Source organism: Lagenorhynchus albirostris, chromosome 3 (assembly GCF_949774975.1).
Source record: "Lagenorhynchus albirostris chromosome 3, mLagAlb1.1, whole genome shotgun sequence".
Taxonomy (NCBI): Eukaryota; Metazoa; Chordata; class Mammalia; order Artiodactyla; family Delphinidae; genus Lagenorhynchus; species Lagenorhynchus albirostris.
This window is the reverse complement of record NC_083097.1, coordinates 166,766,174-166,778,702: the sequence shown is the minus strand read 5'-3', so window position 1 is coordinate 166,778,702 and position 12,529 is coordinate 166,766,174. Positions and strand designations below refer to the sequence as shown.

Genomic DNA, 12,529 nt, shown 5'->3' with positions numbered 1-12,529 from the left:
TTTCTAAAGCACAAGAAAGGTGGGTGTCCAGTGGAACAGCCTGAATCTGTTTGATATCTAGCAGTTGACTCTGGCCTGCTGTGGCCACCTGCCTCGTCCTTGTGCCCCTGTGGGAGCAGCCAGGAGGGAAGCGGATGCACCCGATGTTCCGAGTCTCCCCTGGGGCCAAGCCTCAGGCCCTGCTCCTTGTCACCAGTCGGGGCTCGGCTGGCTGCAGACCCCCTCCCCTCACCTGTTTAGGATCTTACAAAATCAACTGCTTCCCGGGTTGTGGGCCAGGCAACAATGCAGTGGGGCTGAAGATCTAACTGTGTGGACAGAAGACAGCTAGCTAAGTGGAAACAGTGCAGTGCAAAGGCCTCCAAACGTGGGACTGCTTGTGGCTCCACTCCCCTGATGGCTGAGCGCTGAGCATCCCCTAGGTGGTGACGCGCGAGAGGAGAGGGCTAACGCCTGCTGGTCCTCTACCCCTTCAGCCTACGGTCACAGCACAAACCACCTCCTCTCTTCTCCGCTGCACCTTCTCGATGCGCAAAGTGCGGTTCAGCAGTGGACGGTGAGCGGGAAGGAGTACGATCAAGGCCAGGAAGTGGACGCTCCCTCCTCCTGTGGTAAGGCTCACGTGACAAGCGTGCAGAGATCCTTAGAAAAAGGACGTAACCGCAGCCTGCACTGTGGACCGCCCGAACGGCTCCTCAATGCCTGGCTAGCAAACGACAGTGCCTCTATTCAGGGGGGTCTCCCGCAGTTGTGAAAAAGGATGAGGCAATGTCCAAAACAAGTGTTCAGGGAACAGGCATGAAATTAAGTGTTACAGGGATGAGCGTAAGAGGACACTCACTTTCTACACTGTACATTCCTGTGACGTTTGCATTATTCTTGGAAGCAGAAACAAAGCTTCCAGGAGTGTCTTTTTTTCCCTTAAAGTGATATCCTTAGGGCTCACACTTGTAAATGTTTTACATGAATTCCCAAGAATGAACTTCAAGCTGGGGAACTGGAGAGTGTCTGTAAGCCAGCACCGCAGACAGCACGGGGCGATGCCAGAGTGGACGGAGCCAGGACCGGGGGCGGGAGTGGGGAACCCTGCCGCAGCTTTTACCCTCCAAGGTGCAGGGGTGTCCCCAGGCTTGCAGAGCCCCCTGCTAAGTAGTCCCAGCATCTCCCTCTACCCCAGGAACCCGCCTCTTGCCTGAACCAGCCTGTGTCCACCAGCTGGTCTGCTGGCCTGTGTGTGTGTGTGCAGACCTGGCACCAGGCTGGAGCTTCCAAGCCCTTGGGCCCAGCCACAACCACAGGGACAGGGTCCCAGCCTGGCCAACCCTTCCAGGCTCCCCCAAGCCCCCTCGTCGGGGAGCTCACGGTATTCCACCACCAAAGTGCCTGCTGGGGCCACTGGACTCCCTCCTATGTACTGTCTGTGTGTGTGCCTGGGATTCTCAACTGGCCCACCGGGCTCTAGGCACATGGCTGAAGGGCCAGGAGGACACCCCATTTCCCCCACCTTCAGTCAACACATAGCCAGCGGCCTTGCAAGGTGGACGTGCGCTTAATGGTCAGAGCCCCGACCAGGGCCCTGACGGTCCCTTTCAGAGGGACGATTTCTTCGCAAGCCTTGCTTATTAATAGTCTACTAGGTCTCACCCCTCCAGACGGGGGCACCTGTGCTACCCTCGGGCACGCTCCAGCCTCACTCCTGACGGAGACTGAGTTAATTCTAACAGGATGTGCACAGGGGACAGACAGGGGTGTGAGGCGCTGGAGGGGAACAGCAGGCTTGGAAACACAGGTGCTTTCACCGTCTATCGAAGGGCTGCAACTGTTACCTGACTGTGAAGGCGGGAATTGCGTTAAAGAGGATGTTCTTTCTCGCTTGACGGGAGGGCAGTAATTTCCATCTTCTCGGTCAGAATCTATAGAAAATGAGGAGGAGGAGAAAAATCAGGCTGCTTCCGCTTTTACAACCAAAACTGGTGAAACATTTGAGAGATTTCCTCACCTTCTCCACCTTCGGGGCTGGAGCCTCCGGCTGACCTCTGAAACAAGAACACATGTAAGGGCGGTCAGAGAGGGCCGCGTGGCCCAGGGCCCGGCAGCTCCTGACTTCTGCCACAAATGGATCCCGAAATGTAGCGTTGAGGGCACGTGGCCTGGGCTCAGTCACCCGGGTCACAGACAGGCTTTCAACCTAATGCTCAAAAATCCCCCATGAACCGTCACGCCTCTGCCTCACCAGGCCTCGTGCCAAGGAATCCTCTTAACGGCTGGGAACGTGTTCCCAGCACAGGATCAGTTTCTGTGTTTCTCCACCGGGTACAGCTAACTGGCGTTCCCCCACCCCAGCCCCCCAATTCAAACACTGAAACTGGATCTGGCCAAGTTCACTTTGCCAAGAGCTGGCAAAGTTCACTCTGCACCCTGAAGGGCTGCAGGACCGCTGACACTGGCTGCGTGACACTGGGTCATGGTGGTTCCCATTCCTGGCCCTGGCACATCCCATGGTATGGAACTGTTTCAAGGTGGGCTGTTATTTCCAGAGCAGCCGAGAGCTTTGAAGCCTTGGGCCGAAGTGTTCGGAAGAGAATCCCCAGGTACAACAGCTCAGACCGTAGAACCCACCGAACAATCATCAGCTGAGAGTGAAAGGTGGCTGAAGCATCTCCTCCTTGACAACCTTTAATTCTAGAATGCGAACGAGCAATTAAGAAGCTTATAATGAGCCCCCGCCCCATGTGGGATAATACACAGTCCCTGCTGTACATCCCCTCTCAGGGACATGAGATTCTTCAGAACTAAGCAGCCAAGAGCAAACTCTGAAGGGTGAACATCACCACCCCCGCCCCCGGGTCACCGGTTTAAGAGCAAGCAGGGGAGCCAATTTGTTTATTTTCAGAAAAGCCCCTCAGGAGTTAAGTTTAGCCAAAGGAGGACCACCTGCCTCGAGGAGCTGTTAGGGATTAAATGAGATGATGCATGGGAAAGTGCTTGGCAAGCTGCAAAGCCGCGTGTAAAAGCAGTAACTGCTGCAAATAAGAAAACTGCAGACGAGGAGCCGGGGGACCTCCCAGAGCTGGGGTGGCACTTTCCCTGTAAAGGGCCAGAAAGTATTTTCAGCTTCACAGGCCCCATTCGGGCCACAAGTTGTATATTCTTTATTTTGTTTTTACAATCCTTTAAAACACCATCTTAGCTTGCAAGCTGGACAAAAACAGACGGGGGGCAGAGTTTGCAGACCCATCCTAAAGGACAGTGAGAGCCTGGATGGTAAGAAAAGGACCCCAACCTGGCCTTCCCCCCCAACCCCCCCATCAGAGACCATCCACCAAAATGCCTGGGAAACGCGAAACCCTCGTAACACAACAGGGGCTCAATATGTGAACATATCATGGGGCCCAAAATGAAATAAAATACCCAAGGGTCCAGCAGGCTGGCTCTACATGAGTGCAAAACAGTGGCCAGGGCTCGAGCTCAGAGCATGAAGGCACTAAATCCTGCTCTCGAAGGCTTGCCAAGCCTAGTCAGCTTCTCCTAGCTCTGCATGTCCCAAACCTGAAACGCGGGGCAAATTATTTCACCGGCCCAAGCTTCCACTTCTTCGCTTGGAAAATGGCGGGGCCAGCGCTTCCTCCGTAGGGAGGGAGGTGCAGGGGGTCAGTGGGCTAAGCAGGCAGTGCCACATGGCTCGCAAATGGACAGGCCACGCTCTCCCAGCCAGCTCACCCCCTCGGGATGTCATACTTCGGGGCAGTGCTGGGGGAGGTGGGAGAGCCAGGTGAGGGACCAGGGGACCCTTGGAGGAGCAGAGAAGAGGGTCTTAGCATGGGGGACCCAGAGAGGCGCTCTTGCAGTGCTGTCATTCTACGGGGCCCAGGCTGGCATCTGACAGAACGGAGCCATGTCACCAGAACATCGGGTGCTCCTCTCAGATGCTCCCCTGCCCTGGGTGACACCATGAAGGTGCAGGCTCCAGGCCCCTCCCTCCTACTACTCCTCCACAGCAGGCCCGGCCATCCCCAGCCCAGCCCTCGCCCTCAAGTCCCATCCTCGACTCCCCCCACCCCCCACCTTTTCACTCAACAAGCATCTCAACTCTCCCAAACCTGCCCATGGCAGCCTCTGGGGCCTGTGGGATCCGCTGCTTCCTGAATGACTTCTGGCACCTGGAAAATGGCCAGCCCCCTGCCTCTGTAGACACTGCTCCCTCACCCACGGACACCGTCCCTTCCCTTGCCCCCCAGACGAAAACCCCTCAGGCCGTGGCCTCACCGCTCCCTGCACTTCTCCACGGCTCTCACTCCAGCTGTGGGTCGGTGTCAGGGTCCCCCTCTAGCCTCTAAGTTCCAGGAGGGTGTGGCCCCAGCACACAGTGGGGCTTCACTGGCCTGTGTTCAGTGGAAGCAGCCGGATTCCAGGCACTCCATGGGCCATGGGGAAGCTGCCAAGGCATGTGTCCCCCAAGTTACACACAGAGCAACGGACCCAAAAGCTGTGAGGCCAGAGCGTCGTCCTGTTTCCCAGCTGCTGGGGAGGCCAGTTCTCTGTCACCTCAATCTCAAGAGGACCCCCGCCTTTCCTCTTGGCTAGCTAGGTTAATTTCCACATGTGTGAATTTCCGAGCATTCCTTCTGCTATGGATTTCTAATTTTATCCCATTGTGGTCGGAGAAGACTCTGTGTGATTTCAATCCTTTTAAATCTACTGAGACTTGTTTTGTGGCCTAGTGAGTGGTCCATCCTGCAGCTTCCTGCATGCCCCTGAGAGGACCGTGTACCCTGCAGCTGCTGAAGTCCTCTCTGTCCTCGTCCTGCTTCTGTCTGGACGTTCTAGCACCTGAACATGAATGAGGAGCACTGAGGTCTCCAACAATGTACTGGATTGTCTATTCTCCCTTCATTCTGTCAGTTTTTGCTTTGTGTATTTTGGGGCACTTTTAACAACACTTAACTTCCTCGCCTCTGCCAGTGACACCCCAAACCTCTCAGGGATCTGGGTCTCCTTGAAAATTTGATGGGTGCTAGGAGCCTTTCTCCAGAAAAGTACCCAGACCTCAGGGGCTGCAGCCCCGCCTCTTGGGGCCCAGGACTGCTGAGGCTGGGCGGCCTCCTGCAGCACTGGGCCCCCTTCGTCCATCACACCCTAGCCTTGCTGTCTCCTTCCTGTCTCCTGAACATGTCAACCCTGTTCCTGCCTCAGTGTTCCTTCTTCATGTGCTACTTGCACAGCTGTCCCTGACCACCTCCAGGGTGAACCCCTGCTCACGGGCTACATCATCACCCAGCAAGCAGGAGCAGCTCTTCTCCACCCTACCCTCCAGCTTCTCTCGGGCCTCTGCCCTGTTTTGTGCATCACAGTGGGATGTGATCTAATGTGTCCATCTGTTGTTTGTCTCCTGCTACCATGAGGCCCTACCCTGTCTGTTCTGCTCACAGCTCATACACCCCACACCCAGGACACTGCACAAAAGACGCTCAGCAAGTACTGCACAAATGGAGCCTGTCCTCCGCCACAGCCCCTTTGGTGACCTGGAAAAGAAAGGGCACCTGGCCAGACAAGATCACATACTCCTAGACCCCTGACCCCAGGAGACCCTCAAATCCATGCTCCGAGTCTATTCTAAGACCCACCCCACAGGCATGTGGCAGGCCTCTTTGTCCTGGAAAAGCTGGGAGGCTAAGGCCTGCAAAGGACAGCACAGGAAGATTCTCCAACTGGGAGGACCTTCCAGAAGCTGCTGGAACTTCCTGGTGGGTCTGAAACAGCCGACTCAGAAGCAGTGAGGAAAGTGACGCCAACAACTCTCCTCAATAGGAACTAGGGCAAGGAAGCAGGAAGACAGACTGCAAAGCGAAGTCATTTCTGCTTGCCTTTGGAGCCTACTTGACAGCTAAAAACCCTCCACCACTGCCCGTGCGAGAAGCAGCCTGCCCCCTGCTCCTGCCAGGGAAGGCCTGCGCTTGCTGTCTGGGCCTGGCTGCCTCATGCTGTCTTCCCCCAAAGCAGGAAAAGGCCTGGTGTGCACTGCTCCCCTTCAACCCACACAAGGCCAATGCCAGCTCCACAGACACTGTCCTCAGACACAGCAGCCTGGGGGGGCAGGACGTCTTCCATGTCAAAGTGGTCTGGGGGCCACCCCTCGCCCCAACCAAGGGAACAGCTCTTCAGGGGTCAGTCTAGAACAATGCCTGGGACACACATGGAGTCAGGCCTTGCAATCCCAACTCCTTGGAGCCCAGAAGGCTGCAGCCAAAGCTCAGGAGCCACTGCTCCAGGGACTCCTGTGAGGAGGATTTTAAGAGCAGGCTCTCAGGATCTGCGCCTCTGGGGAGGAGCAGGGACAGAGCAGGGTGTGGAAGCCCCATTTCCTCCTCTGCTTCCTCCCACAGCAGAAGCCACCACTCAAGGATTGGGGCTTCAGGATGACACCCCGGGGACGCTGGGACCAGCACCCTTTAGGGATGCCACGACGAAAATATGCCCAACGAACACTTACATGAGGAGGCCAAAGAGAAAGAAGACCAAAGAGAACACTTCAACTTATTTTTCTGGCGCTGGTGAACGAATGAAGTGGACGGCGGCAAGGCCGCGGCCTAGCAAGCAAGCCCGCCCTGACTGCGCGCTGCAAGGTGGCCTGAGTCCCTCCAGCGGGCGGGACAGGCAGCACAGTCCTCTCCCCTCAGAAGACACTGGAACCTCAGGGGAAGCAGCTCATTCTGTGAGGTGCGTATAAGTCCCTGTTGCCAAGTACAAAATAGGAGGGAACGCCTAACTCAGGATGGGACCACAGGTGTGAGAAGCTTCTGATCTTGGTGTAAAGGATGAGACAACGAAAATTACAATCGTTAACTGAATCACTTTGCTGTACACCTGAAACCAACACAACATAAATCAACTATATTTCAATAAAAATTTTAAAAATCAATAAATACAATTATGACTGTAAAAAAAAATAAAATTACGATCATTCACTTTGCTAAGGCTTGCACCCTCCCCCCTCCCAAACATGGCTCTCATGAGGCTGCCTGGCGTGGCCTCGAGAGGACAAGGCTGCCAGGCCAGTCCAGGAGGAGGGGACGGAGCTGAGACACAGACACAGACAAATGGGCAGTGAGCAGGAATGAACGGTGCTGCCTTCCTGACCTCCCGGAAAAGACCAGAAAGCAACACCATGTCAGGGAAATTCCTTCCAGAAAATGCCAGACACCGTTTGGCCTGCCTGGGACTCAGTGATTCCCCATTTGGACGGCCCAGTTAGAAAGCCCACTGCTGGACTTCCCTGGTAGCGCAGTGGTTAAGAACCTGCCTGCCATTGCAGGGGACACGGGTTTGAGCCCTGGTCCAGGAAGACCCCACATGCCGTGGAGCAACTAAGATTGTGCGCCACAACTACTGAAGCCCACGCACCTAGAGCCCGTGCTCCTCAACAAGAGAAGCCACTGCAATGAGGAGCCCTCACACCGCAACAAAGAGCAGTCCCCGCTCGCTGCAACTAGAGAAAGCCCGTGCACGGCAACGATGACCCAACGCAGCCAAAAATAAAAAATATAAATAAATAAATAAATTTTAGAAAGCCCACTGCTGGGGCTGCAGGAAAATGGACGCCTGGGATTAAAAGTCACTTAAGGGGTGTCCTTCATGTGGACCACAGGCAGATTCACTGCTGTTTATTCTGTAACTGAGGGAACCAGCTCAGAGATTCTTACCAAAAAGGCAGACATCGAAAAAAGAAAAAGAGAGGTGGCCTCCCAAGATGTGAATGCTGGGCAGGGCCAGGGCGGAACGAGGGTCAAACCCTGTGCAGATGCCAGAGGATGAGGGGCTGGCTCCAGACTCTTTCTAAGCTTCCTGGTGGGTCTCATAAACATATTTCAGGCTCGGCAGTGCCTTGATGCAGAGCTTCAGTCTGGTAGACTCCAGCCAGCCTCCAAGTGAGCATTGGGAACGCTCACTCTCTCCGGATCAAACGGACAACTTAATCTGGATGTGGTTTGGTCTCCTTCAAGCTGCCTTGTGAGAGCCAGGACGTCTGATATATTGAGACTTTTTCCTGGTACTGAGTCTTCAATGGCCAGAGTTCTGATGAGACTGAAAGACGATAAGGGCCCTTTATAGGCAACAATTCAGCGAGCCACTATTTATTATAAAGAATTTGCAGCTTTACACTCGCTCAAGGGATCGTGGAATAAAGAAGAGACTAAACGTGAGGGATGGGACCTGTCGGGTAACACGTGGGTGTTTCCTGAACTCCAGTGTGGCACAGAGCAAGCTCCAAATCTGCTCTGATGCAAAAGCAACTAGTCCGAGTTAGCCATTGACATCTCAGCCTGGGAAGAAGCTGGGCTCAGGTTCCATCTGCCTTGATCTATGCCCTAACTGACCTAAAAAACAAAGGTTACTTTGCCTTGATGCCTAATCAGCAGAGAAAGCCCTGGTTGACTCAGAGCTGTCACAAGTGATGTGATGGTCACGCTGCTGGGACTTCTGACAGAACCGGGATCCCCACAGTTACGCGCGTGTATGTCACGGGCATGGCCTTGGCTACGACGCTGGTACATTCAGAAACTGCTTCCCCCAGCCCCGACTCTCTCCCACGTGACGTAACAACCATCCCCAGGCTCCCTGCCATTGCGCTTGACCCTGCATTTGCCAGTTGGGGCACTGCTTGAATGTCTCGGAATTAGAGTCTCTGACCCACAGTCCAAAAGAAATGAGGAGCCGAGCTCCACCGGCCAGGCTTCAGAAATCACTGCCTGGACCGGCCACAGCCTGAAGGCAAGGCCCCCAGGGTGCTTCCTGCACAGGCCCCGTCTCACCAAGTGGTCATCAGAAGTAAGGGGCCCGAAAGAGCCTTGCTTCTAGAAGGGCAGTTGCCGTGACACAGCCTCTACTGTTTGCCACCCTAGACTGAAAACCCTCAACCTCTTCAGCGGGAGATGCTCCGTAAACCGTGCCTTTCAACCCAGGCAGCAGCAGAAGGGCCCAGTCTCCTGGGCAGATCCGCACAAAGATCATCTGTTCTCAGGGAACTGAAAACATGTACCTGCAAAGGCCGAAGGCATGAAACTCATAACGGCCAATTTGGGAGAAGGTTCCAGCAGCTGCTCTGCCTTCAAGCCCAAAAGTTGAAAAGCCTCTGAATTCTTGCTGTCAGCCCTCGTGTGAGGACTATGCTCCCAGAACTCTCTGGTGTAAGCACCTCGGGCCGGAACCTCTCGTGGGCTTCCTTACCCCAAGCCCATTTCTATGCCACGCAGGACTCCCCCATACCCCGCCCCACACGGATCCCTCCAGAATGTTAAAGTTTGGCTCCAACCTCACCTTGGCTGAGTATCACTTATTCCTGCGCATCCCAGGGTTTGGTGGCTCTAAGAGAATTTTAGCGGCTTCCTTAAGGACACAGGAGACTGGTGATGGGACACAGGGAACCGCTAAAGGTCTGGGGTAAGGCCTGGGACTGTGACACCCCGCAAGGCTGCCCAGGGTTCAGTGTGGCAGAGCGGGATCCTCTGTTTTCTTGACAGTCATTTTCCCCTGCTATGAGAATGGGGGACTCTGTCACTAGGTACCGAGACGACGAGGTTTTCGATCCTGAATGTAGGCTAATGTTTACCTTTCCCAATTTATCAAACTCCAAAAACTCAAGACATTTCTTGTTCTGGAGAGCTCACAATCTTCTCCACCTATAATCTTCAAAAGCCTTCTGAATACAAAGATAAAGGGCTCAAGGGATTCCCTCTGGATTCAAAGGAAGAGTCTCTTCTTCTTCCTGCTTTGATTGAAGACAAGCAGTTCACAGCCCAACCACAGTCCAAACACAACCAGTCTTGCAAAGCAATCTGCGGTAGACACCTTTTCCTATAGGTCAAGGAAGCCGGAGCCTTTTGTGTTTCTAAGATAACTGAACTTGAATGCCCAAATTCAGGGAGAGGAGAAGGAAAAATGGAAGGAGGGAGAAGGGGCCGAATTTGCTGTGGAAGGTTCTACCCCACTACTCAATTCCTCTTTTGCCCCCTCGCCTCCTTCAGGAACCAGGACTAGCTTCTGGCTATGGGTAAATGTTCCCCCAACTAGAAAAGTCTCAATGTAAAAGGGGACTTCCTCTTTCCTGACTTTTTGGCAGCAGGAATTAAAGGGAGCTGAAGAGGGCCTTTGTTATCTTTTCAGTTATCATCAGCTGCTGACAACCTGGGGTGTGGATCTGAGGGGCCCGGAGGGAAAGGGGCCAGTCTGGGTTGGGAGCCCCGGGCCATGGGATGCCGGGTGGAGGTGGACTTACCCCTGCCAGTTCTCGTGGAAAAGGAGGAAGCTGGGCTTCAGGAGCGCTGGCTGAAGCGCTAGCGGGGGCAGGAAGCTCTAGGGCATGCTCACCAGCTGACTCGGGGTGACCCGTGCCATGGTGGGGGGCCTCAGCCTCCCCCCGAGGCTCCTCTCCCGAATCCGACAAGTCTTTTTGCTCTGCAGAGGACTGGGAGCAAAAAAGACAATTTTCCTTCAATGTAAATAAAGCCAGCAACGCGGGGCAGGGGAGGGGGGCAGGGGAAGGTCTGGAGATGCTCGGCCTTCAGCAGCTCCTGCCCGGGAGGTCAGGCCAAGAGAGCCGGCACATGCTACCGCGTTCTGCTCTGCAGAGCCAGCCCTCCACACTGACAGAAGGGCAGTGAGCGCGGACCTGCTGCTGTCGGACCTGGCAGGGAGCTCTGAGGTGTGCAAGAAGTTGGACCCTCCTTCTGAAAACTGCAAGGTGGCCCCTGTGGCACAGAGATCCTCTGCCGATGGCAGCGACTGAGGAAACATCCCTGTGACCAAGACGGGGGCGGTGCCTCTAGCAGAGGGGAACAGGGGCAATTGTGTCAAACTGTCCCCAGGGCTTAATTACCCATCCACTCAAACATACTCGTGAGGGGAGGTGGGCGCCAGCACCCTGTCTGGCCACTGGGAGAGCCAGGGCGGCAGGGCCAGGGCTTCTGCACCGGCTGCGGCCCCACCAGCACCTTCCCATCTCTGCCGCTTAAACCCGAGAGGAAGGGAACGCTTTCTTGCTCGGCGAGCGCAGGTGTGGGGTGACCCCGCGAGTTGGCAGACACACAGAGAGCTGGTTTTGTATCAGTGACAGGTGGGTGGGGCTCCGGCTGAAGGAGGGAGCCCCTCGGCCTACAGTTCTCCCAGACTCCCACCGCACATTCCGAGCCAGGGCTTATCTAGAAAACAGCCAGGGTAAGGGGAAGCCGGTCCCCAAAGTCTTCGTCCTCAAAAGCACAGACCCCCCCGGCATCCTTTGAGGTGGTTCTTGGGATTCTAAAGGGGCTTCCATGGGCTGAGGGCTCTGTGGCCAAGATTCTTCTTGAGAGGTGCGTTACAGAGCCGGTGTCCTGTTATAAATACATGGGCTCCGGTCCCCAAGCCTCCTGCCTGGCATCGTCCACCACACGTTTCTCTCGCTTTGTGAACTAAATGACCACGGGGCCACCCTGCCTCCCTGCAGACACGGCTGTGTTCTTCCTGCCTGTGAAGTGACTGAAACCTTTTTAGATAGGACTTGGGACTATTTTTAAATGTGTGAGCCTGCTAGATGAAAGGAACTACATAGAGGATTTTAAGAGAACTTTCAAACATTCTTATGAAAAAGCAAAAGCAACACAACTCATCCATACATCTAAAAAAGCCACCCAAATCGACTCTTCCTATGCAGGGGAGAGCCAAAGACATAAAAGGCCCTCCTTCCCAGGCCATTCCTCAAACCTGTCCAAGGCACCGAGGTTGGTCCACGCACCAGTCTGCTGCTACTTTATGGCTAGAGATTTAACACCATTTTAAAGAGAAAATGAAACCCAGAGCTCTAGGGGAAATTGCCTATCTCTGTTCAGAACCACTTGGATTTTTTTTTAAAATCCCTGCTTTACGAATATAAATGTAGAAATGCCCTCATGGCATGGCAGACTAGAGATGAAGCCTAAGTCGGAGGACCAAAAAGAAATACAAATGCCATTCCAGCATTTTCTCCTTGGGTCTGAGTAAGCTCTAAGGAACCAAGATAGAGCCTGTAGTTTTTCAACATGTTTGTTAAAATCGGACATCGAGATTTTGGCAGGCTTTGACATCATCCTAAAATATACGTGGCTGACAAAAAACCACGCATACAGGGTACGCTTGTTACACACACAGTAAGCTCCCAGTGTTGTCGGTGACACCCTGCTTCCTGCCCAACTGCTGCTGTAACTGCTTTCTGCCTTTTTGCTAAATGGACATTATCCTGCCAGTGCAACCCCAAAATCTTCTGCCTTCAGATTAGCAAATATTTGGAAAATAAAGTAAATGAAAGAAACGTTCAGTCGTCACAAACAGTGAAATAAACTACGGAAGGAGATTCAAATTCTCTTCACGTTAAAGAGAAAAAAACTGTCTGTCTCCACTCAAGCCCGTTAAGAAAAGGTTTCATTTTTGCCCCTAAAACACAAATGCGTGGGAATGCAAGCATTTTGTGAAGAGCGCCATCTTGAGGAAGCTCAAGAACAGGAAAGCAGTAGAGACAGTT

At 54.0% G+C, this 12,529-nt stretch overlaps 1 protein-coding gene across 12 annotated transcripts in view; it reads right to left on the bottom strand.

Annotated features, from left to right (window-relative positions):
* Positions 1-12,529, bottom strand: part of RANBP3 (RAN binding protein 3) — a 57,005-nt gene that overhangs the window by 22,498 nt on the left and 21,978 nt on the right. For 6 of the 12 annotated variants that reach the window (XM_060145448.1, XM_060145444.1, XM_060145445.1 and 3 more), the window contains exons 3-5: positions 10,274-10,462; positions 2,000-2,036; positions 1,827-1,913 (exon numbers count right to left, since the gene is read on the bottom strand). In XM_060145448.1, the coding sequence (XP_060001431.1) occupies positions 1,827-1,913; positions 2,000-2,036; positions 10,274-10,462 (313 nt within the window). Of the gene's footprint in view, positions 1-1,826; positions 1,914-1,999; positions 2,037-9,607; positions 9,748-10,273; positions 10,463-12,529 lie in introns of those variants that run through there. The other 6 variants (XM_060145451.1, XM_060145450.1, XM_060145452.1 and 3 more) reach the window with 2 other exon arrangements.